Below are 22,875 nucleotides of genomic sequence, written 5' to 3' on the forward strand. Positions count from 1 at the left end.
CCTGAAATACCTTGTGTGCATTTTACCAATAGGCCTATATTCAGTAGACCTATGGTCTGTCTCATGAGTCTTCTCAAGTACCCCTACGGGTTCTCTGGTTGGCAACCACCGATATAGTGGAATGTGTTCCATAGACATCGCAAAAGAAAAATGATCTTTAATTGGCCAGTTTTTACTCTTTAATAGACAACACCATGAAAATATTAGGCCTACTAAAGACATCCAATCAGCTGACAGACTGTGTAAAATATGGGCCTACAATGTTAGAAATCATAAATAATCGTAACCAATTTACCAGGCTAATGCTAAATCTTTAACTCTGTCTGTCCTCTGGTCAAAAGTTATGGAAAAAGTAGCTTGATTTTGGTACTGGTCTAGTCCTGTCTACCGTGTGTTTATCGCCCTCTGGTGGCTCTGTTTCTGTAAGTATCAGAAGTGGTGTTGATTGAGTACTGCAGCTAGCTAGCTATTTAATGGCTAAAACCATAGAAAATGATAGAGGCCTCTAGTGGCCAAAAGGCCATTTAGCATGGACAACACCATTGGTATAATAAGAACTGGAGACTGCGTTCAAGATGTCTGACCGTTGTTTTCAAGGTAATCTACTCACGTTTGCAAACACTGATTCATGGACAGTCTATATCCGGGTAGCACCCAGTGCGCACAGGGAGCAGTGCGAACAGTGACAATGACATCACGTCACCTAAAAACATGGTAAACATTGGATGAAAAAACATTTAACATTGTCGGCTTTCGCAACAATTATTTGAATAATTCAATGGATGTATTGTGAAAAAAGGTGATGACTAAAGTGTCTTATTAGGAATATTATAATCTGATTTCTCTATGGGGGAGTGTATAGCAATTGTTTTTCTGGGCCGGGTGTCAGTTAAACTGCAGTACCTAAGCAAAACTGTAGCCCCTGAAACTGTTCTTCTTAATAACAGGAACCCTGGCCCCTAGCATTTAGGGCTTCCACCATTTAATGTAGCCAACTGGGTGGGACTTCCAACTTTATTGGCTGATCCCACCTGGTGACCCTGTTGGAGTCATGTCCAACTGGGTCATCAGGAAGGATCAGCCAGTCATAAAAAAAATATGTACTACTTTAACATGGAGATAGCCTCAATACTGGCACAGATGCTATAATAGCACAGATACAAAGATGAGTCCTCTATCAATCTCTATGGCTAAAACAGTCACCAGTACAGTTGCATTTGTTTAAAATGGCTTTTTATTATAAATAATCTGCTATTGTGAACTGAGTGTTGGGACTCGAAAACATTTAACAGTACTGTAAAAAGTTCGAGACTTCTTGGGTCACATGAGTGGAAACAGAGGCTAGTCCGCCATCAGTGTTGAGCCAGCCAGTTAACGTTAGCTAACTCTTATTGAAGCCAAACAATTGACAGCTTGAAAAAAAGCTTTTAACTATCACAGTCCTTGGATGTGTTCTTCAAAACTTGCCAACGGTAAGGTAATTAAGTGTCTGAAGGTTTAGCTAGCTAACGTTTGCTAAATCGTTTTCAGCATGCTTAATAGCTATAGTAGCTAGGCTACTTAGCATAACAAAGCTAGCTCAATATTGATTGTCATCCAACTTCAGCCTGTTGTGAGGGCGTTGCGCCCTATTTTATTTTAAGTTCGTTACAAACAATATTTCACCGTGATTTTTTTTCTTCTTCCGTGTCATAATTACCTAGCTATTTAGCTAACGTTAGTTATACAACACTAACTAACATTAGCTAGCCAACTAGTTGGCAATTTAATAACTACTGTTAGCAAACAGTAGCTATGACATGTCAGTTGAACTGTATCGGTATGTTTTGTAAAAATGCTGGTAATACAGACAGCTGTGCAGTCACTGTACTGAATGTTTATGTTACGTAGCTATACTTGAAGGTTCAGTCAACACATTGCTTGCTAAATATTTCATTCCAGCTGTTTGAACGTTGACTATGCTTCACATTATAAAGACCCACACGAAACAGACACACGTGACTAAGAACCCGGCCATTGTCTGTAGCACATGATCCGGGCCAGCTGAGACCGAGGGAGGCTTCAATAATTCACGGGTAAGTCAAGTCTCTTTGTTGAAGGTTAACCACATTTCACTTCTTCCTGTTTGTGTGATTTGACTAGTGTTTAATTGTTGTAAGATAAAGTGATAACATTCAAGTGTTTTCCATAGGTTTCAGAATATCTACACTGAGCAGTAAAGGTAAGTCTAGCTCCTAGACATACTTTTTAGGTGGAAAAACAGGTTTGAGAAACTTGAAGGCTATTGTGCTACAGTTGTTAGTTACACATTACTGTCCTCCAGGTTCCTATTCTCCAGAGGAAGAGTCCCACGTGCCGTTTAAGAGCCATGACCGCCAAGTCATCCCTGCTGAAAGTCATCCTGCTGGGAGACGGAGGAGTGGGGAAGAGCTCCCTCATGAACCGCTACGTCACCAACAAGTTTGACACACACCTCTTCCACACCATTGGCGTGGAGTTCCTCAACAAGGACCTGGAAGTGGACAGCCGTCTGGTCACCATGCAGATCTGGGACACGGCTGGACAGGAGCGTTTCCGCAGCCTCAGGACTCCCTTCTACCGCGGCTCCGACTGCTGCCTGCTTACCTTCAGCGTGGATGACAACCAGAGCTTCCACAACCTGGCCAACTGGAAGAAGGAGTTCATCTACTACGCTGACGTCAAGGAGCCCGAGAAGTTCCCCTTCGTGGTGCTGGGGAACAAGGTGGATGTGACGGAGAGGCAGGTGTCTGCTGAGGATGCTCAACAGTGGTGTCGAGATAACGGCAATCACCCTTACTATGAGACCAGTGCCAAGGATTCCACCAACGTAGCTATAGCCTTTGAGGAGGCGGTGCGGAATGTGCTAGCCATGGAGGAGAGGGCAGACCACCTCATCCCCACAGACACAGTTAACCTCCACAGAAAGCCCCGCTCCAGTGCTTCCTGCTGTTGATCTAATGTAGGGCCTACAACCTATAAAGAACTGGAGCTAGGAAGACACACAGGCTTATCAACACTCATGCTCTCTCAAATAGCATGTGCAAGCACTGGCTAGTGTCTGTGGATGATAATCCACTGGGCTTGTTGGTCTCTGGACTCATTGATGTGAAGAGGGTACTGAAGAATGGTGTTATTTGTCAGATTCCAAGAAATGCATTATAATTTCAATCCCTGCCGTATTTGAATTATATAGTCTTAAAACATATTACAACAATGTGGTTGCCAGAAATATATTTATAAAGTTTAATTTCCAAATCATGTTACACACTAAGTTCCTTTTTTTTATTTTGTTGAAGAAATGGTTTCGTACACTGTGACTGAAACAAATGTGCTGCCTTACCAGTGAAAATATATTTGATTGCATTCAAATTGTATTCAGGACCTTATCCAGAGATATGACCCCAAATGTGATACTTTAAAAGCAAGTCACTTTAATCGACTGACCTGAATGGGATTAGAATATACATAATATATTCATATTTATAACAACAAATGTTGATAGATTAATTTATGCAGTATTTTTATTTGATTAAGATCAAGGTTTACTGTCACTACTTTATTGTAGAGGGAGAAATGTAAGCAGAAATGAAGGCTTATGATTTCTTACTGTTTATTATAGGTGCTGAGAATTCTATACAACTTGCTGGCCTTGCAATATTTGTTCTCAACATACCGTAATTAATGAGTTATCATTATGTAATGGACTACATGTTTTAACACCTGCACAGAAGGATAAGAGATGAGGAATGTTCAATAAATAGTTGTTGGTATCCTGTGTGTATGTACTGCATGACATTTTATGCTCACTACCACTAATAGTTTGTAAAGAATTTAGTTTTTTTTTTTTTATCATACCAGAATTTCAGTGATCCAATATCTTGGATAATTGTAATCAAGATGGGTGATAATTAGGTGGATATGATTGAACAAGGTAATATACTGTATGTACCTCAAATCAAATTGTATTTGTCACATGCTTTGTAAACAGTGAAAGTTAAGTTCCTAACAATGCTGGTTAAATCTGAGTAACAATAACTTGGCTATATACACGGGGTACCAGTACTGAGTCGATGTGCAGGGGTACAAGGTAGATATGTACATACAGGTAGGGGTAAAGTGACTAGGCAACAGGATAGATCAAACATTAGCAGCACTGTATGTAATGAGTCAAGAGTTAGTGCAGCTGTAGAACTGAAGGCCCATGCCAAATCTTTTCAGCCTCTTGGGGGGAATGAGGTGTTGTCGTGCTTTCACCACACACACCGGTGTTGGTGTGTGTGGACCATGTTCATTCCTTAGTGATGTGGACACCAAAGAACTTGAAGCTCTCGACCCGCTCCACTACAGCCCCGTCGATGTGGATGGGGGCGTGCTCAGCCCTCCATTTCCTGTAGTCCACGATCAGATCCTTTGTCTTTCTGACATTGGAGGAGAGGTTTTTGTGCTGGCACCATACTACCAGGTCACTGACCTCTTTTATAGGCAGTCTCATCATCGTCAGTTATCAGGCCTACCACCGTCATGTCATCAGCAAAACCCACTGCCAGTTTTTCTATGGACATCTAATCTTACATGCATTTTATTTACATTTATGGAGCTCAATTTCATTTTCTTCCTTGCTAGTATAGTTTTGATACTAAGACTTTGGATTTCAACTGTTGATTTTACAGTATTGTCCATTATCACAATTTCCTCATTGATATTTCGTCTAATTCAGGTAGAGTGCTGAGAACACTTTCATATTATTTAGCTACAGCAGTGTTGTCCAGAATTATTGGAATGCAAGTTGAATGGAAAATGTTATTTGAATAAACTCTCCATGACTGAATCATTTCCCCTGAATACATGTTTGTATTTCTTCCCCACTATGAAAAAACCCTACAAATTATGAAAACAAACACTTGATATCAGAGTAAGACTTCAGCAGGAAGTCATTGAGAAATGTTTGGTGTGATTGTTGCATTCATAAAGGTCCCATTACAGGAAGACCATTCCCTCAGTCAATTGTCATGCGATTTCAGTTTAGCAGAAAGTGATTGGTGAATCAACATTACTTTGTACGGCACAAACATGTATACCAGTGAATTATTTGGAACAAGATCACCTGAGGAAATCCCCAAATTATGTTAATGATAGTATTTAATCAGAGAAACTGGACAGTGAGTCAGAGCATTTCACAAACCTCAGGAATGAATGGCTTAGTTTACACCGGCAGCCTAATTCTGATATTCTGCCAACAATGGGTCTTTTGACCAATCAGAGCAGATCTCATCAGAATTGGGCTACCTGTGTAAACTTAGCCACATTTACATTGATTTAACTAGCTCTCAAGAACCCAAGGGGGTGTATAACCAGCTTACAGTTGGCCACCCTTTTGGCTTCTCAGCCAATGGTACGGACCACAGCTGCCTCCATGTGAACTACAATCCAGACGCTCTGTTTAAACGCAAATACGCCTCACTTGCAATGCGTTTTTGGAAACCTTTGGAACTTAACTTTCATACAAGCAAGAAAGAATCTTGCAAATACAAAAAAGTACACTTACTTTGCACAGTTTAGCAAAGTTGCAGCCGGCTACGACACATGCCACTCCAGATTTCGAGTGTTCCACAAAATACAGCCGGGTGCAACTTTCCTGAACTGCGTACGTTAAGTGTGTTTTGTGTTTGAAAATTTATTTCTCGCTTATATGAAAGTATGGTTGCAAATGTTTCCAAAACTATTGTGTGCAGGGCATAGTTGCATTTGCACAGAGCATTTGGGCAGCGCCAGAGAATTCCCCTAAGGCGGCAGACAGCTTTGTGAATGTTTAACATTACCGTCTTTTGAATGGGATAATATTTAACAAGCTCATTCAAGTTCAGAAAAGCCTCATACAAACCTCATTATTATCAAACTTGGAAACAAAATTCTGGTGACACATACACTACATTACCAAAAGTAGGTGAACACCTGATCGTCGAACATCTCGTTCCAAAATCATGGTCATTAATATGGAGTTGGTCATGATGAAACAGGAAATGGCCTATCCCAAACTGTTGCCACAAAGTTGGAAGTACAGAATTGTCTAGAATGTCATTGTATGCTGTAGCATTAAGATTTATCTTCTCTGGAACTAAGGGACCTGGCCCAAACCATTATTCCTCATCCACCAAACTTTGCAGTTGGCACTATGCATTTTGGGCAGGTAGCATTTTCCTGGCATCCGCGAAACCCAGAATAGTCCATTTTGAAGTGTGATTCATCACTCCAGAGAATGCGTTTCCACTGCTCCAGAATCCAATGGCGGCGTGCTTTACACAACTCCAGCCGATGCTTGGCATTGCGCATGGTTATCTTAGGCTTGTGTGCAGCTGCTCAGCCATGAAAACCCCTTTCATTAAGCTCCCGAAGAAACAGTTAGTGTGCTGACGTTGCTTTCAGAGGCAGTTTGGAACTCGGTCGTGAGTGTTGTAACCTAGGAGACCATTTTTACACGCTTCAGCACTCGGCAGTCCTTTTCAGTGAGCTTGTGTGGCCTACCACTTCACGGCTGAGCCATTGTTGCTCCTAGACTTTCCCACTTCACAATAACATCACTTGAACAGTTGACCTGGGCAGCTCTAGCAGGGCAGAAATTTGACAAACTGACTTGTTGGAAAGGTGGCATCCTATGATGGTGCCACATTGAAAGTCACTGAGCTCTTCAGTAAGGCCATTCTACTGCAAATGTTAGCTATGGTGATTGCATGGCTGTGTGCTCGATTTTATACACCTGTCAGCAATGGATGTGGCTGAAATTGCCAAATTTGAAGGGGTGTCCACATACTTTTGTATATATAGTGTACCATCCATTCATTACGCAACAATGTTCCATGCTTACAATAGCTTTTATACAGTGGTTGGGAAGTATCAGTAATACATACTGAAATTATAAGACATACAACAGGTGATCATAGACAAATTATGTGTATATTATGTATATGTCTTAAAACATATTTCAACTGGAAACTGCACACAATGAAGACATTAAAAAAGCTACACAACCATGTTGTCCAGGTTAGTTCATCAGCTCAAGAGGTGCTTCTTTCCAAGGAACTGTACTTTCCTGTCAAATGCCGTCGACCGGATTGGAGCATTGGTTTCATAGAAAGGATTCATTGCAAACTGGAAAAGAGCATAGAATAATGAACAAGAATAAAATCATCAGAATATGAATTATACATGAACATACTGTATATAGGATAACTCACCTTAATGTATAAATCATACACGTCATTGAAGAAGTTTTTGATTCCATCTTCTTGTCGTACATCATGAAGCATGATGAATCTCATATGTGATGGAGATGGTTAAGGGAATTATGAAACACACACACTAATTATTTGTCTGAGCCCTTTGTAACAATGACGATTTGTTGAATTCAACACTGTAGACATAATATTTATGTTTTGTTGCAATGTTTCCAGAGGGCTACATAGGTCTCTGTGGATTTGTGGTTGGTGTCTGCCATGAAATTTGTAGGTTGTGGGTTCAATCCCCAGTCAAGTCTTGATTTTATTACGATCCCCATTAGCCGATGCCAATGGCGACAGCTAGTCTTACTGGGGTCCGACACATAGCAAAAAATACATTACACACAATATTTTTTTTTATGTATGTAAAGTATTTTAACATGTAGTGTGTGTGTGCATCTCTCAGTTACATATACATGTCAGTACATACACACAAAAAGTAGGTAAAATGGGGGAAAGGCATTGTGACGTGAGGTGTTGCTTTATTTTTTTAAACCAGGTTTTCTGTTCACTAACTCTATATGAGATGGAAGGGAGTTCCATGCAATAATGTCTCTGTATAATACTGTATGTTTGCTTGAAATTGTTCTGGACCTGGGGACTATGAAGATACCAGGTGGCAAGTCTGATGGGGTAAGTGTGTGTGTCAGTGCAGTGTATAAGTTGACTATGCAAACTATTTGGAATTGACAACACATTAATATTTCTTATAAAAGCAAGAAACGATGCAGTCAGTTTTTCCTCAACTCTTAGCCAAGAGAATCTGGCATGCATACTATTGCTATTCACCCTCAGATCACAATGAAGAGCAAAACATGCCACTCTGTTCTGGGCCAGCTGCAGCTTAACGAGGTCTTTCTTTGCAGTACTTGACCATATGACCGAACAATAATCAACATAAGATTAAACTAGAGCCTGCAGGACCTGCTTTGCAGAGTGTGGTGTCAAAAAAGCAGAACATCTCTTTATCACAGACAGACCTCTCCCTATCTTTACAACCATTGAATCAATATGTTTTGACCATGACAGTTTACAATCTAAGGTAACACCAAGTAATTAAGTCTCCTCAACAGCCACACCATTCATTACCAGATCCCAAAGACAAAAAAACAGGACCCAATGGTTCTCTGCCTGGCACTCAATATTGGGAGTATGTCCCTGTGATAGACTAGCATCCTATGTAGATTTGAATTGTAGCTGTTGAATCAAGCTGCAGAAACAGGATATATGCTCCTGCACTATGGACTGTTCTGGCTCAGACAAGGTTACTTACTTACAGTTGAAGTCGGAAGTTCACACACACCGTAGCCAAATATATTTGAACTCAGTTTTTCACAATTCCTGACATTTAATCCTAGTTAAAATTCCCTGTCTTAGGTCAGTTAGGATCATCACTTCATTGTAAGAATGTGAAATGTCAGAATAATAGTTGAGAGAACGATTTATTTCAGCTTTTATTTCTTTCATCACATTCCCAGTGGGTCAGAAGTTTACATACACTCAAACAATTTAAAGGCAATGCTACCAAATACTAATTAACTTGGGTCAAACGTTCCGGGTAGCCTCCCACAAGCTTCCCATAATAAATTGGGTGAATTTTGGCCCATTCCTCCTGACAGAGCTGGTGTAACTGAGTCAGTGTTGTAGGCCTCCTTGCTCACGCACGCTTTTTCAGTCCTGCCCACAAATCTTCTATAGGATTGAGGTCAGGGCTGTGATGGCCACTCCAATACCTTGACTTTGTTGTCATTAAGCCATTTTGCCACAACTTTGGAAGTATGCTTGGGGTCATTGTCCATTTGGAAGACCAATTTGTGACTACGCTTTAACTTCCTGACTGATGTTGCTTCAATATATCCACATCATTTTCATCCCTCATGATGCCATCTATTTTGTGAAGTGCACCAGTCCCTCCTGCAGCAAAGCACCCCCACAACATGATGCTGCCACCCCCGTGCTTCATGGTTGGGATGGTGTTCTTCGGCTTACAAGCCTCACCCCTTTTCCTCCAAACATAACGATGGTCATTATGGCCAAACAGTTCTATTTTTGTTTCATCAGAACAGAAGATATTTCTCAAAAAAATGTCCCCATGTGCAGTTGCAAACCGTAGTCTGGCTTTTTTAATGGCGGTTCTGGAGCAGTGGCTTCTTCATTGCTGAGCGGCCCTTCAGGTTATGTCGATATAGGACCCGTTTTACTGTGGCTATAGATACTTTTGTACCCGTTTCCTCCAGCATCTTCACAAGGTCCTTTGCTGTTGTTCTGGGAATGATTTGCACTTTTCGCCCCAAGTATGTTCATCTCTAGGAGACAGAACGAGTCTCCTTCCTGAGAGGTATGACGGCTGCGTGGTCCCATGGTGTTTATACTTGCGGACTATTGTTTGTACAGATGAACGTGGTACCTTCAGGCATTTGGAAATTGCTCCCAAGGATGAACCAGACTTGTGATTTTATTTTTTTTCCCCCCATGATGTCAAGCAAAGAGGCACTGAGTTTGAAGGTAAGGCCTTGAAATAAATCCCCAGGTACACCTCCAATTGACTCAAATTATGTCAATTAGCCTATCAGAAGCTTCTAAAGCCATGACATCATTATCTGTAATTTTCCAAGCTGTTTAAAGGCACAGTCAACTTAGTGTATGTAAACTTTTGACCCTCTGGAAGTGAAATAATCTGTCTGTAAACAATTGTTGGAAAATGACCTGTGTCATGCACAAAGTAGATGTCCTAACCGACTTGCCAAAACTATAGTTTGTTAACAAGACATTTGTGGAGTGGTTGAAAAACAAGTTTTAATGACTCTAACCTAAGTGTATGTAAACGTCCGACTTCAACTGTACCTGTGGGTATTCGGTAAAAGCTAGAAAAAGATATGTCCTGCAGTGACAAAGGCAGAGACGAACCACTCGTTGAACTTGTCCACAGTTTTCAGGTACATGTTGTTAGACAGCCACATGTTTTCATCCACCAAGTCGAGGGCTGCATGCGCAATGAACTGGTTCAGATGCCGGTGGTCATCCTGTTGACATATAAGAGACAGAATGGTAATTGAGTGGGCATTACAGTATCCTCTTCTTTTTACTGGATGTGGACCAATATCGCAATACATAGTTATATAGGCTAGCTGCCCCTTTAGACAGTTATTAGGAACACACATATACACGTGTATGCATGCATGTATGTACTACACATATACATATACACATTATGTTGAGTAAATCATAACGATACATTCCTTTGACTCAGCTTTACCAGCAGGCAAGAATTCCATTTCAAAGACAGGATTATCATGATGCCCAACCATGACAAAATAGAAACTCCCAGACATGTTTCTTTCCAGCAATCTGCAATTTTCTGTGTGAACAGAAATATATACACATTATTGGATAGTAGTAATATGGACACTGGACTTAAATCCTTAACTAGCTATCTAAGTTAGCTTGTAGCTAACGTTAATGTAGGTAGCGTGCTGCAAATACGTGATTATCGTCAAGCTAAACACATTGAAGCAAACGACAAGTCTTAATTTTCATAAAGATCCCATAGGTATGTGCATTTACCTCCAAAGCAATGGTTTTAATATGATAAATCAAATGTGAATTTACCTGTTAAAAACGAGCCTTTCTTTTCCGTAATACCGTCGCTGTTTGATAACGACATGAAAAGTTGAATATAAAATACATTTGCAATGAAAAGGGATTTAGTAATTTTATATATCTTATATTACATTTGATGTATACATATGTAGTAATATATCTGTTAGTTGACTAATGTATTTGTTTTTATTTCTGATTTCAAAGACATTGATGCATCATAACTGTGCGACAGGAACTAAAACGATAACGTTGAATTCAAAGCTGTGGGCATTTGGAGAGGACGCCGTTGGTCACTAGGCAGGTCATTTAAACCAGAATACGTTGAAATACGTGCCATAAACTCTAGCTATATACATGTTAGTCGCGTTACAGAGAATTTGGTACTTGTCTCCAGCAAGAAAAATCAGCTAGCAATTATTCGTTGATTGATCCTCTGTTCCCCAATTGAAGACAACATGTCTGTTGCCAAGGAGGAGGCTTTATCCCCAGATGAGTTGAGGAAGAGGCTTTACCAAACATTTAAGAATCGAGGAGTGCTTGACACACTTAAAGTAAGTATTTACATTAGTATTTAGTATTTTACTACCAAAGACCGTTGTTTCCCCCTTTGTCAGACGTTATTTCCTTGTTCTAGACGCAGCTTCGTAATCAGTTGATCCATGAATTGAAGCACCCCATCTTGAGTGGAGAAACTGTTCCCAGGCCAGTCCCTATGAAGTCAGACTCTGTCCTGGTCACTGCTTCTAACAGTCTGGTGGCAGATCATTTGAGGAACTCTGGGTATGAGTACACCCTGTCTGTGTTCTACCCTGAATGTGGCATGGGCAAAGATAAGGTGAGCGCTTGCACTTATGCTTTGGAGCAGTAACACAGTACTAGGGAATTTCCAGGGACATCAACGATACGATATTATCACGATACTTAGGTGCTGATACGATATGTATTGCAATTCTCACGATTCTTTATGTATTGTGATTCAGTAGTGTGATTCTATTGCGATTCGATGTACCAAAAATATTGCTCACGATATGTCTGCTGCAGAGGGACAAGAGAGAGCCATGGAAAAAAAGGTTTTGTTCAGTCATGGAAATAAAAGTGCTGACAACAAATTGATTCCCTATTTTAAAAGAAGAACAAGCTATGACGTTTTGGTGCAGGTACAGCCAACTAGAGCAAATCTAATATTGATATATTGTCAAAATGATAAGATCCTGATATGCAACTATGGATTTCCCCCCCCCCCCCCCCCCCATCACTACACACTACCTTATGTTTGGTCCTGTACAATGCATGGTATTATGTTGATGCTCTGAATGACCCCACTCCAGTAATGTGTGGTCAGCTTTGCTTGTGCTGAACTCTCAGCTACGTTATACTCTTTTGTTGACTATGCTCTCATCTACACCCTGCTAGATTTTCACTTCAAGGGACATTCTTCAACTTATGAAAATCAGCCCGCGGTCACCACTTTACAAATCTCTGGTAATCACATCATCTTGGTAAAATTATACAAAATTATATAATTTGTACCTAATGATGTGAATGATGGTTATTTGTATATTTTTCAACAGGCATCAAGTACACAGAAAGAGAATAAGGGTATGTTGTGTGATGTTTACTTTCAAATGCCAAGCCCCCTCTTGTCAGCTCAAGCATCCTGGCATGGCCCTTATTGATGTTTCTTCCAGGTTTCCTGATGAGTCTCTTGATAGAATTAACAGACCGTCATCTGCATGGAGAACGGCGTGATGCTGATACTCAGACCACCAGTACGCCAGCTTATAGAGAATCTCTTGGTAAGCATGAAGCACTCTCAAGTTGACCCAGTATTATTGTAAAATACTGCGTTACGTTACATTTTAATAACCTTTTGTGTGTGCAGTTGACAAGATGAAAATGATCGATGAGGAGTATGAAGCTCTCCGCTACAAAGGGGACAAGTGGGTGTCCTATGAATCAAAGCTTGCTGCATATCGAAAAGAAGTTGAAGCACAGGTTCAAGCCGAAATGAATGCAAAGGTATGACTCTATTTCTCTTCGCCTCTTTATGCATTCTGATGTTCTAGTGTTGCAAATGTTTGCATTGAGAAACATGGTGCTTTTTGCTTCTTCAGCTGCAACATTATAAAGATGTGGAAATGTCCAAAGTGAAGATGGAGGAAAAAGACAAATCTCGCAAAGAGATTTTGCAGCTGAGGCAGGACATGGAGAGGACTTATGAGATGAAGTCGGGGGCATTGATCAATAGGGAGAAGAATGCCATCGATCGATTACAGAAACAACAAGAGGTAGTTAATTCTCAGTTCTCCAATCATCGAGTCAGTGGCCAATTCATGTTTTACTTGGGCCGTTCTATTTTCTTAAACTTTTTGCATTCGGGTGTTGTGTGCTTATGTGATGTTACGAATTACTTTGTATTTCATTTGTGTTTTTCAGATTGAGGAAAAAGACATCTATATGCAAAGACAAGCTGTGTTGAAAGAAATAGAAACCGTGCGGAATAGAGAAGCTGAGCTGAGGTTAAGGATGGAGGCTTTTGAAAAGTAAGATGAAGTCATATCGTCATACTGGGGTTATCAGGGTTGGTTTAGCATGTTACTCACCGAATGCTTATTCACCACAGGACTTGCAAAATACAGGAAGACAAGACCAAGACCATGGAGGAGCTGCTGAGAAGAAGAGAGCTTGCAGTGAAGACGACGGAGGACACCTATGACCAAAAGCTGAAGAATGAGCTTTCAAGGTGTTATGATGGCATTTTGCTAAATGTAGCCTACTTGGACTGTTCTGTACTTTTTTTAAGATGATACTTGCTCTATCTGTTTGATTTCCCTTCACCTCCCAGCACAGAAGCCATCATTCCATTACATCTCTTCTCTCTGCATCCAGAAGGTGGCACTCTTGTGTAGAGCAAAAATATGTATACTCTGACATTCACTTTCATATCCTCTATGCATATTTTGTTCATGTACTGTGTGCTTGGATCCAGTTCATCAGAGACAATTAATTCACCTTCTGATTCAGTTGAGAAAAGGGATTGCAGGGATGATACCATACAGTGTATTGTACTGCCTTGAAAATTGGGCTAAGTAGCTTTGAATGCTAATAAGTTTGACTCACCACATCTATCACCTCTTAAACCCAAAACCACACAGTACTTATTTTTAGATTGTAAATCTGGCTGGTATAGCCAGCTGTCAGTTAGCATTAGTGTAACATGCAGGAGTACTGGTCACAGAGGCTGTATAACAAGCAGTCCAGATGCATGGCTTCTTGAATAGAGCATCTACTCAGTGACAGTATCATAATGTGCTATCATGTAATGGTTTTGGGATAGTTACAGTCTAAGAAGTTTGATGTAAGCTAAGCAGTGCATCACTTCAGGAAACGATTATGTTACCGTTGTGCTATATTTAAGCAATAAGGGCAGAGGAGGTGTGGTGTATATGGCCAATATACCATGGCTAAGGGCTGTTCTTGGGCACGATGCATTGCGGAGTGCCTGGACACAGCCCTTAGCCTTGGTATATTGGCCATATATCACAACCCCAGCTAAGGACTGTGTCAAGGCACTCCTCATTGCGTCGTGCATAAGAACAGCCCTTAGCCGTGGTATTTTGGCCATATACCACACCTCCTCGGGCCTTAATGCTTAAATATACCATGGCTGTCAGCCAATCAGGATTCAGGGCTCGAACCACCCAGTTTATTACATTGCTGTCTTATATTACTAACATGTAGGCCTATGACATTTATGTTACTGTCAGTCATTATTCCATGCTGTTTATGTCAATGCTTGTATAAATAATTTGTGATTATTTGATATTTCTCTCTGGCTATCAGATATCAGCTTGAGTTAAATGAAGAGTACACCAAAAGGACTGAAAAACTCACAGAGAATGAAAAAAGAAACAAAGGTCTGTATTTTTCCTGTAGGCCGTCGTTATAAACAATGTATTAAATGTTGTGCTTTGTGTCATTTTATACAAATGTCTTATCACACATTCATTTTCTCTCAGTGGAGACTATTCATATGCAGAAGGAGTCGGCTGCAATCGATGCCAAGCTAGAGGAACACAGCAGAGCTTGTGCTGAGTTGAGACGATTGCAGGTAAACTTGGCAACCAATAAGACTGTAAGGCAGAGACGGCCCTGTTTTGTAGGATTGTCCTTAGACAGATTGTCATCGGATGGTATACAGTTTTAAGCTGAGTAAGTTAATGTGTACAACTGAGACATACAGTGACTTGCGAAAGTATTCACCCCCTTGGCATTTTTCCTATTTTGTTGCCTTACAACCTGGAATAAAAATAATTTGTATAATTTGATTTACACAACATACCTACCACTTTGAAGATGCAAAATAATTTTTGGGGTGAAACAAACAAGAAATAGGACAAAAAAAACTGAACGTGAGCGTGCATAACTATTCACCCCCCAAAGTCAATACTTTGTAGAGCCACCTTTTGCAGCAATTACAGCTGCAAGTCTCTTAGGGTATGTCTATAAGCTTGGCACATCTAGCCACTGGGATTTTTGCCCATTCTTCAAGGCAAAACTACTCCAGCTCCTTCAAGTTGGATGGGTTCCACTGGTGGACAGCAATCTTTAAGTCATATCACAGATTCTCAATTGGATTGAGGTCTGGGCTTTGACTACGCCATTCCAAGACATTTACATGTTTCCCCTTAAACCACTCGGGTGTTGCTTTAGTAGTATGCGTAGGGTCATTGTCCTGCTGGAAGGTGAAACTCCGTCCCAGTCTCAAATCTCTGGAAGACTGAAACATGTTTCCCTCAAGAATTTCCCTGTATTTAGCGCCTTCCATCATTCCTTCAATTCTGACCAGTTTCCCAGTCCCGGCTGATGGAAAAACATCCCCACGGCATAATGATGCTGCCACCACCATGCTTCACTGTGGGGATGTAATTCTCGGGGTGATGAGAGGTGTTGGGTTTGTGCCAGACATAGCGTTTTCCTTGCCAAAAAGCAAAATTTTTGTCTCATCTGACCAGAGTACGTTCCCTATGTTTGTGGAGTCTTGTTTTTTTCTTTTAAGGAATGACTTTTTTCTGGACACTTCCGTAAAGCCCAGCTCTGTGGAATGTACTGCTTAAACAAGTTATTTTTTTCCATTTCACTTCACCAATTTGGACTATTTTGTGTGGTTCCATTACGTGAAATCCAAATAAAAATCCATTTAAATTACAGGTTGTAATGCAACTTAATAGGAAAAACTCCAAGGGGGATGAGTACTTTTGCATGGCACTGTACTATGAGATACACAGACATAACATTTTCACATACTGATTCGGCCCTAACTGTACGCATGCTACTCTCTGTAATTTAGATGGAGCTGGAGACATCCCAGTCTCAGTACTCTCTGCTAACACAGCAGAATGAGCTGCTGAGAGAGAGGCTGGAGACCATGAATGACTACCCCACCCTGAGGCGAGAGAGGGTGGAGCAGCAGGCCCAGCTCAGGCTGCTGATGAAACAGCTGGAGGAAGCTCAGGAGGAGAACCAGCGCCTACGGGCAGGTGAGGAATGGTGGCCTTACCATATGAGATATGCTACTGCCTTCTCTCAGTTTTGCATTGGTGGGCTCAGTCTGGGCGTGTGGGGAACCAGTGAAATTTTGCTTCGCTTTTTGCTTCCGTTTTAGCCTCTAGCATCTCTCTCTCTTTGACTAGTCCTTTTCTCTAAGAGGGAAACGTTTGTTTTTTTAACTGTCGTTAGTTCAGAGGTTACCTAGTTTAAAGATGCTCTCCATTTTCTGGTCAAACGGAATGTGTTGAGAAATATACAAATAATGCATGAAATTCTTTTCCAACCCAGAGAGGATACAGTATGTCATTTTTGAGGCATTCAAAGGCTTTGTGGTTTGACTGTGTGGAGTCTGTATAGACTCTATTCATTCTACTCTGCCCAGCTGGTCTTGGCACTGTGGCAGAGTCTTTTTGGATGTGCTCTAGATGACTGTCAATGCGGGACCCTCTCTGCAGTGTTTGTGGCTTTACAGACGGCTCTGTGAAGTGAAAGCAGGGGGGATTTGGGGGTGGAGAGTCCAGGCCACTGCGGAGGAGGAGGGACAGAGGGCAGAGGGCCAATGCTTCATCCCTCTCTGAGGGACACAATGTTCTTCCTGTCAGAGGAGAAGGGTGGATGGGGGACCAATGGGCCGCTCTCTTCCTCACTAACAGTAGGCTTCATTAACCACCGAGTTAGGCTAGTACCATGTGCTCGATAATGTCAACCTCCCAGCACCATCTCAGCCAAACCAATATACTGTAGCTAGTTGAGGAGATTAACTGGAGCGTATCACATAATGTCAGGTGTAAATCAGAAGGTAACGTTTTTGCCACAAAACCTCTCTTGACATTTCTGGGGCATTGTCACAGTGATCTTAAGAAAAGTACCTAACCTAAGCCCATTATAACTTGTCCTTAATTGAAAAGTTAAAGATTGGATATACTGTACAATGAGTGCTCTAATGTGTAAGCTGTTTGCCGGGATGTTGTGACTCTCCTAGCCGATTGTCTCCCCATAGATCTGGGCAGGCCGTCGGTGGAGCAGCTGGCGCTGCAGACGGAGCTGAGGAGGCTGGAGAGTGCCAGGAGGCTGTCAGAGGAGGAGTTTGATAGCCACAGACAGGTGCTGCAGGCCCAGCTCCACAATGAGGTCAGTGACACAATGCTTCTCTGATAGTGTGGGAAATAATGTGGAGAATAGAGACTTCTTCTCTTTAACACACATATGGCCTGACGTTTAGTTCTTTGTGCTTATGGTTTGGCCTTACATATGAGTTCCGGTCCAATTGGGAGCCTGCATGTCATCTTTCACCTGTTGCAAGGTGTTCGTCTCTGTCTGTAACCCCTTGTTGGCTCTGTCCACCTGTTGGATGCTCTTCTTCTCTGTCTGTAACCCCTTGTTGGCTCTGTTCACCTGTTGGATACTCTTCTTCTCTGTCTGTAACCCCTTGTTGTCTCTGTCCACCTGTTGGATACTCTTCTTCTCTGTCTGTAACCCCTTGTTGGCTCTGTCCACCTGTTGGAGGTGTTCTCTGTCTGTATTAACCCCTTGTTGACTGCCTGTGTATACCAGGTGGAGCGCTGTGCCCAGTTGAAGGCCCAGCTCATAGATTGTGAGGAGAGGACTCAGTGGATGACCACCCATGCAGAGGACATCAAGATGCAGCTCCGACAAACACAACTAGGTACACTTTCTGTGCATGGTCCCTGTGGCTTATTTAATTTTTTAGGCATGGCTAGTCACACTGAATCATGTGTGCATATTGTAGTTCCTTTATCTAGCTCTGCTTCACATTTCTGTATTTTGCATGAAACCTAGCTTGTGTAGCTTAGCTTGTATAGTAATCTGCATCTCAATGGTGGCCTTTCCTGACTCTCTTCATTCCTGTTCCTTCACCTGCTCTGATCTTCAAAAGTTGAACAGGTGAAAGCAAGTCCTCCAGTAGGCTTTCGATACACTACTTTCACTTAATCTCTGTTCTCAGATCAGTGCAGATGAAGGAATGGAGGCAAGGAGAGGAATCCACTTCATGATATTGACATGTACCCTTAGCCTTCTCTGAGATCAGTCTACAAATCACTTTCTCCATCTTATCACCTTATAGTGGTTGGTATTTTGTCTTTGCCCTCACCTTCTCCTCTTTCTCTCCCCATTTCTTCCCCCCCTTCGATCTCTTGGTTCCGTGTGTTCTGTGTGATTGCGGTGGGCAGCTCTAGAGAATGAGGTCCTGCGTAACCCTAAGCCCTCCCTAGTGGACCGCTCAGTGCTGGAGCTAAATCCTGATAAACTAGTGCCCCCTGATATCTATGTGGACAGAGGTGTCCTGAGAGCCTGGGTGGCTGGTTATGATGACGTGTGTGAAGCAGGTGTGATGCCCTCTCAAGGGCGAAGGTCTCGCTGGGGGCGGAGCAGCTCCCCAGACTCTGACGCTGAGCTGGTGGCCGGGGCCAAGGCCAGGATCAGAGAGCTGGAGAAGGAGGCGGAGACACTGGAGGAAGCTTACAGGAACTACCAGCAGAGGGCGGTGCACGCCACCGTGTCTCACATGCTGCCCCCGCGATGCCTCTCACCCCAACGAGCACCGGTATCACCCCGCCCTCACTCAACTCAGAGGCAACATATCTCTCACCAACGCCCTCGCTCGCCCCAAAGACAACAAGTCCCCCCCCAACCTTGCCCCCACTCACCCCAGCATCCACAAGTCTCCCACAGACCTCTCTCGCCTCAACAACAACCCCCTCCCCAGCGTACCAGAGCCCCCACCTCTCCCCAACCCAGAGTGACCTTCGCTGAAGACCCGTCCCAGGATCAGTACCCTGGTCCAGGGAGCGGAAGGGAGTTCCAGTCTCTGGACTTCAGTGAGGCCCGGTTTTCAGGAGACAGACACCCCCTGGAAGGCACCTCCTCTCCCCACAGGCGCCTGTCTTCCACACCCCTCTCCCTCTCCAGGAGCCAGCTTCACACAGAGCATGTGGAAGGTAGGAGCGTGCAATCTGTTTTATTTGGTTGTTTCACTTCAAATGGATTTAATGTCCCAAGCGCTTTACTGCTAAGACAGTAAATGTGTTTTGGAAATAATTTACTGTCGTTGCTCGAAACAATGCTTGTCTTGGTGTATAGTTAGTATTTTATATCCCATTCATAACTTGTGAGTCATTGAGTCCGTCCATACATTTGTATTCTGAGTTTTAGTCGACATCTTGTCATCTCCATATTTCCCCCCTTTGAGCCCTTCCACTTCAAGCATTTTGAAACCCCATATGACAGTGACAGTGCTGAAGCTGTATCTTCTGTTGTTTGCTGCATTTTGTAACTAACAGTTGCTCCCCCTCTCATTCTCAGAGGCTGAGGTATCGTCTGTGGCGTTTCCTGTGCTGTCTCATGAGAGGCAGCTCTCCCCCCTCCCCCTGCCCCGTGGAGAGGTAGCGTGCTCAGGGGACTTTACCTCAGATCTCTCCCCACCTCGCAGCCCTCAGCTCAGGAGCACTGCACGAGGCCAATGCAGGTAGCACCGGGGTTCACCACATGATCGGCATTATAACAATATATTACGATCAGTTCAGTTGTACAGTTGTTTGTTTGTCTGTAGTCCACCACAGGTACAGCAAATCATCTTCTCCAGTTCCGAGTCAGAGTCTTCCCCTCAGCCTGAGAAGATAACCATTGAAGATCTCACGGAGCCTTTGCCAGGTACTCTTAATCCCAGATCAGTTGTGTTGTGTTGGTGTCCGTCTTGTTTTTTAAGATGCAGCAGATGACACAACAGGTGCAAGGTATATTCCTGGGGTACTGTGATGGGGGGGGGGGGGGGGTGTTCTGTACTGTTTTTTAATATCTACTTGAAATGGGACCAAAATGACTCCTCTGTCTTCAATATGGCGGTTAGTTTCCATGATGATTTCCACTACTGACGACTCCAATGTACTTCATTCCCATTATGTCGACTATGCTGCTACGTGCATTTTATTCTACATTGGCGCCCTTAACTAAGTGGGATTTACTTCATAATCAGTCAGCCTTTCCATTCTACCTTGTAAAATACAACACACTATAACACCAAGCCAGATTGTGATGGATGTGTCTCTTTCCAGTCGTATTATTACATTCCACGGTATAATCTCTCTTGACCGTAACCATCGAATTGCGGTATGGTTCAAATGTCACCTTAATCCGTGGTCGGCAGTTCGCCATGCTGTAGTCGGTCTATTAATAACTGCTATGGCTTGGAGATATCTGAGATGGCAGAAGCCTTCTCTATAGGACGCCAGGCAGAGATGACGCAGCCCTCTGTGCTCCCAGCATGCTTTGCTTCCTAAACATACAGCACCTGTGCGTTTCTCCACTGTAATGCTGTAATACTGGAATCATACCTTGGGAGGGACAAGGGGGGAGAGCAAACACCTTCAGCACTGCAGGAATGGTGTTGGGATATTGGTTTGTGTTGTTGACCAGTGGAATTGAAATATTCAACTATTTCGTTATCAATGATGCATCCAAGGTTTTCTGCGTCTGATGTAGCCGATTGACTGATCCATATTAGATCTGGGAGTGTTTGCAAATCCAGGCATGTTTCACCTATGACTCTCAGTGCTGAATCAGTACCAGCTAACAGAGGGTATGGGCCATACAGTATGCCATATTTCTGCCCATACCAAATGCCCCTCCTAACCCAATGTGTCGCATTCAGTCCCATACTTTTACTGGGGAATCCATTTAGAATGACTGCTAGACATCTAGTAATACATATCAGTTTATGGTGGCCTTAATCAGGAATGACTCTTTCCATATATTTACTCAGGTCAAATCACTGTAACGACAACACCTACTGCTAAATCAGTTATGGCTGCTTTTTAATGTGTGACTGGCCTCCAGAGTGGCCTCTCTCTGGCCTGGCACAATGGTAAGGATGAAGGGCAGCTGATTATGTATTCTGTGTTGGTCCTCCTGGCCTGAGCATAAAGGGCCTCATTGTGACTTTCTTTCTCTGTACCCCCCCCCCCCCCCCTCTAGAGCCCAGCCACATTCCAGAGCTGCTCCTGGACACGGCGGGCAATGAGGAGGAGGCCCTTGACGGGCCCCTGACTGTCCCCCCGTCTCGGGCCCCTTGGGACCTCGCAGAGGCTCAGCTGCAGGGGGGTGAGTAAGGGAGCACATCCCCTCTCCCTAGAAGAGCACACCCAACTTTTAGACTAACTGATCCGTCACCCCACCCACAATGCAATGGCCATACTCTGCCCATGTTTTATCCAACCTGATGTTTGATAGCTTACCACTATACTGCAGTACGGTAGTCCCGTTTTTAAAACCACTGTGCAGGGAGCTCTTTTAACTCAAGTGAACCCACTTTGATTTGTAGAAGTTCAACAAACGCTGGATGAACCTGCCAGACAGGAGGAAGAAGAGGAGCTGAGGTGGGAGCGAGAGAGGAGAGAGAGAGAAGAAAAACGACAGCGGGAAAAGGAGGAAGCCCAGGAGAAGGAGCTGAGAGAACTGGAGAGATTGGAGAAAGAAAGGGTGGGGATTAACTTCTAGGCTGTTGCATTGACACATTCACCTCCTTCTATAATTACCTTAACATTGATGGATTGACCTTAGCATTGATGGATAGACTTATCTGTTTCTAAGCTATTGGAAGATGTGCAGCAGTATGGAGAGGAGGTGGGGGGAGATGAAGAGAAGGAGGAGAGAAGAGGGCAGGAAGAACTGAAGGAGTCAGAAGAGCCTGAGGAGAAAGCCCCGTCCTCGGACAAAGATCCACTCCAGAAGTACCTGAAGATGATCATGGAGCAAAGACGGAGTCCGCATGTACAGGTGCAACACAGTCTCACACACTTTTCTGTCCTCTGAAGTGCGAAGCCCCGTTTTTCTTGTGGAACGGAAGCAGCAGGCGAGTGTATCCAGCGTAGTGTTTGAATTTGTTTTTTTTGTTTTTTTTTTTAGATCCCTGCTGGGAGAGAGGAGCCAGAACACAGGAGCCCTGAGGCCAAGAGTTTGTCTGATGAGAAAGATGATAGGTAAGTCTAAACATTTCACAGTGCTTGTGAGAGAGGAGAAGAGCGGGGCGGATTTTAGATATGGCAGAGAGACTGCCAGTGAGGTTTCCTGACTCACTTCACAAGAAAGGACATCCTCTCCTCTGACATGCCAGTCTTTTGATTTTTAGACCAATTTATCAAGAACATGTGTTTTTCAATCCTATCCGGAGACTACTGTTAATAAACCATTATTCTATTCCTCTTTAGTGTTGCTTTCTCACATGAAGATGCAGATGAGTTCTGGTGAGGTGGCACAGTGTGAGTGTGAAAGGTACAATACTGCTGTACGTTTTACTTTGTTGTTTTTAGATGTTTAAGTTGTATAAATGTCAGTCTTGGTTCATTGACACGAATAAACCTTCGATTTATAAATCACACAGTGCCTCAGTGACTTATCGACACTTGCTTACAAC

The 22,875-nt window shown here is 42.8% G+C and overlaps 3 protein-coding genes across 7 annotated transcripts; 2 read left to right on the plus strand and 1 right to left on the minus strand.

Moving 5' to 3' along the window:
* The first annotated feature begins 539 nt into the window (after positions 1-539).
* Positions 540-4,855, plus strand: LOC109870886 (ras-related protein Rab-9A). Of its 5 annotated transcripts, none has more exons than XM_020461574.2 (4): positions 540-597; positions 1,942-2,075; positions 2,192-2,221; positions 2,324-4,855. In XM_020461574.2, the coding sequence occupies exon 4, from the start codon at positions 2,369-2,371 to the stop codon at positions 2,972-2,974; it is 606 nt and encodes a 201-aa protein (XP_020317163.1). In that variant the 5' UTR covers positions 540-597; positions 1,942-2,075; positions 2,192-2,221; positions 2,324-2,368; the 3' UTR covers positions 2,975-4,855. The 5 variants fall into 5 exon arrangements, with proteins under 5 accessions (XP_020317163.1, XP_020317160.1, XP_020317162.1 ...); XM_020461571.2 differs by lacking the exon at positions 540-597 and adding an exon at positions 931-1,472; XM_020461573.2 differs by lacking the exon at positions 540-597 and adding an exon at positions 1,048-1,472 and having other exon boundaries at positions 1,977-2,075.
* Positions 4,856-5,142: 287 nt separating this feature from the next.
* On the minus strand, positions 5,143-11,018 carry LOC109870959 (trafficking protein particle complex subunit 2-like). Its single transcript, XM_020461682.2, has 5 exons — positions 10,905-11,018; positions 10,535-10,653; positions 10,174-10,318; positions 7,254-7,339; positions 5,143-7,167 (listed from the first exon to the last, which is right to left on the minus strand). The coding sequence occupies exons 1-5, from the start codon at positions 10,957-10,959 to the stop codon at positions 7,069-7,071; spliced, it is 504 nt and encodes a 167-aa protein (XP_020317271.1). The 5' UTR covers positions 10,960-11,018; the 3' UTR covers positions 5,143-7,068.
* A 94-nt stretch (positions 11,019-11,112) lies between these two features.
* ofd1 (OFD1 centriole and centriolar satellite protein) lies at positions 11,113-22,839 on the plus strand. The gene is made up of 22 exons (XM_020462186.2): positions 11,113-11,446; positions 11,530-11,730; positions 12,309-12,377; positions 12,467-12,494; positions 12,584-12,691; positions 12,778-12,914; positions 13,010-13,183; positions 13,332-13,438; positions 13,519-13,638; positions 14,739-14,812; positions 14,915-15,006; positions 16,246-16,435; positions 17,446-17,576; positions 18,000-18,111; positions 18,638-19,405; positions 19,770-19,932; positions 20,017-20,117; positions 21,438-21,563; positions 21,784-21,941; positions 22,053-22,238; positions 22,368-22,441; positions 22,670-22,839. The coding sequence occupies exons 1-22, from the start codon at positions 11,351-11,353 to the stop codon at positions 22,707-22,709; spliced, it is 3,255 nt and encodes a 1,084-aa protein (XP_020317775.1). The 5' UTR covers positions 11,113-11,350; the 3' UTR covers positions 22,710-22,839.
* Positions 22,840-22,875: the final 36 nt, after the last annotated feature.

The sequence above is a fragment of the Oncorhynchus kisutch genome, linkage group LG26 (assembly GCF_002021735.2).
Source record: "Oncorhynchus kisutch isolate 150728-3 linkage group LG26, Okis_V2, whole genome shotgun sequence".
NCBI lineage: Eukaryota > Metazoa > Chordata > Actinopteri > Salmoniformes > Salmonidae > Oncorhynchus > Oncorhynchus kisutch.

Excerpts from the sequence above, each read along its gene's own strand:
- LOC109870886 (XM_020461574.2), top strand. The coding sequence starts at position 2,369 with ATGACCGCCAAGTCATCCCTGCTGAAAGTCATCCTGCTGGGAGACGGA.
- LOC109870959 (XM_020461682.2), bottom strand. The coding sequence starts at position 10,959 with ATGTCGTTATCAAACAGCGACGGTATTACGGAAAAGAAAGGCTCGTTT. Across the intron at positions 10,654-10,904 it reads GAAAGGCTCGTTTTTAACAG|AAAATTGCAGATTGCTGGAA; the intron begins GTAAATTCACAT and ends CTGTTCACACAG. Across the intron at positions 7,168-7,253 it reads TGTATGATTTATACATTAAG|TTTGCAATGAATCCTTTCTA; the intron begins GTGAGTTATCCT and ends GCTCTTTTCCAG.
- ofd1 (XM_020462186.2), top strand. The coding sequence starts at position 11,351 with ATGTCTGTTGCCAAGGAGGAGGCTTTATCCCCAGATGAGTTGAGGAAG. Across the intron at positions 19,406-19,769 it reads TCACACAGAGCATGTGGAAG|AGGCTGAGGTATCGTCTGTG; the intron begins GTAGGAGCGTGC and ends TCTCATTCTCAG. Across the intron at positions 21,942-22,052 it reads AGAGATTGGAGAAAGAAAGG|CTATTGGAAGATGTGCAGCA; the intron begins GTGGGGATTAAC and ends TCTGTTTCTAAG.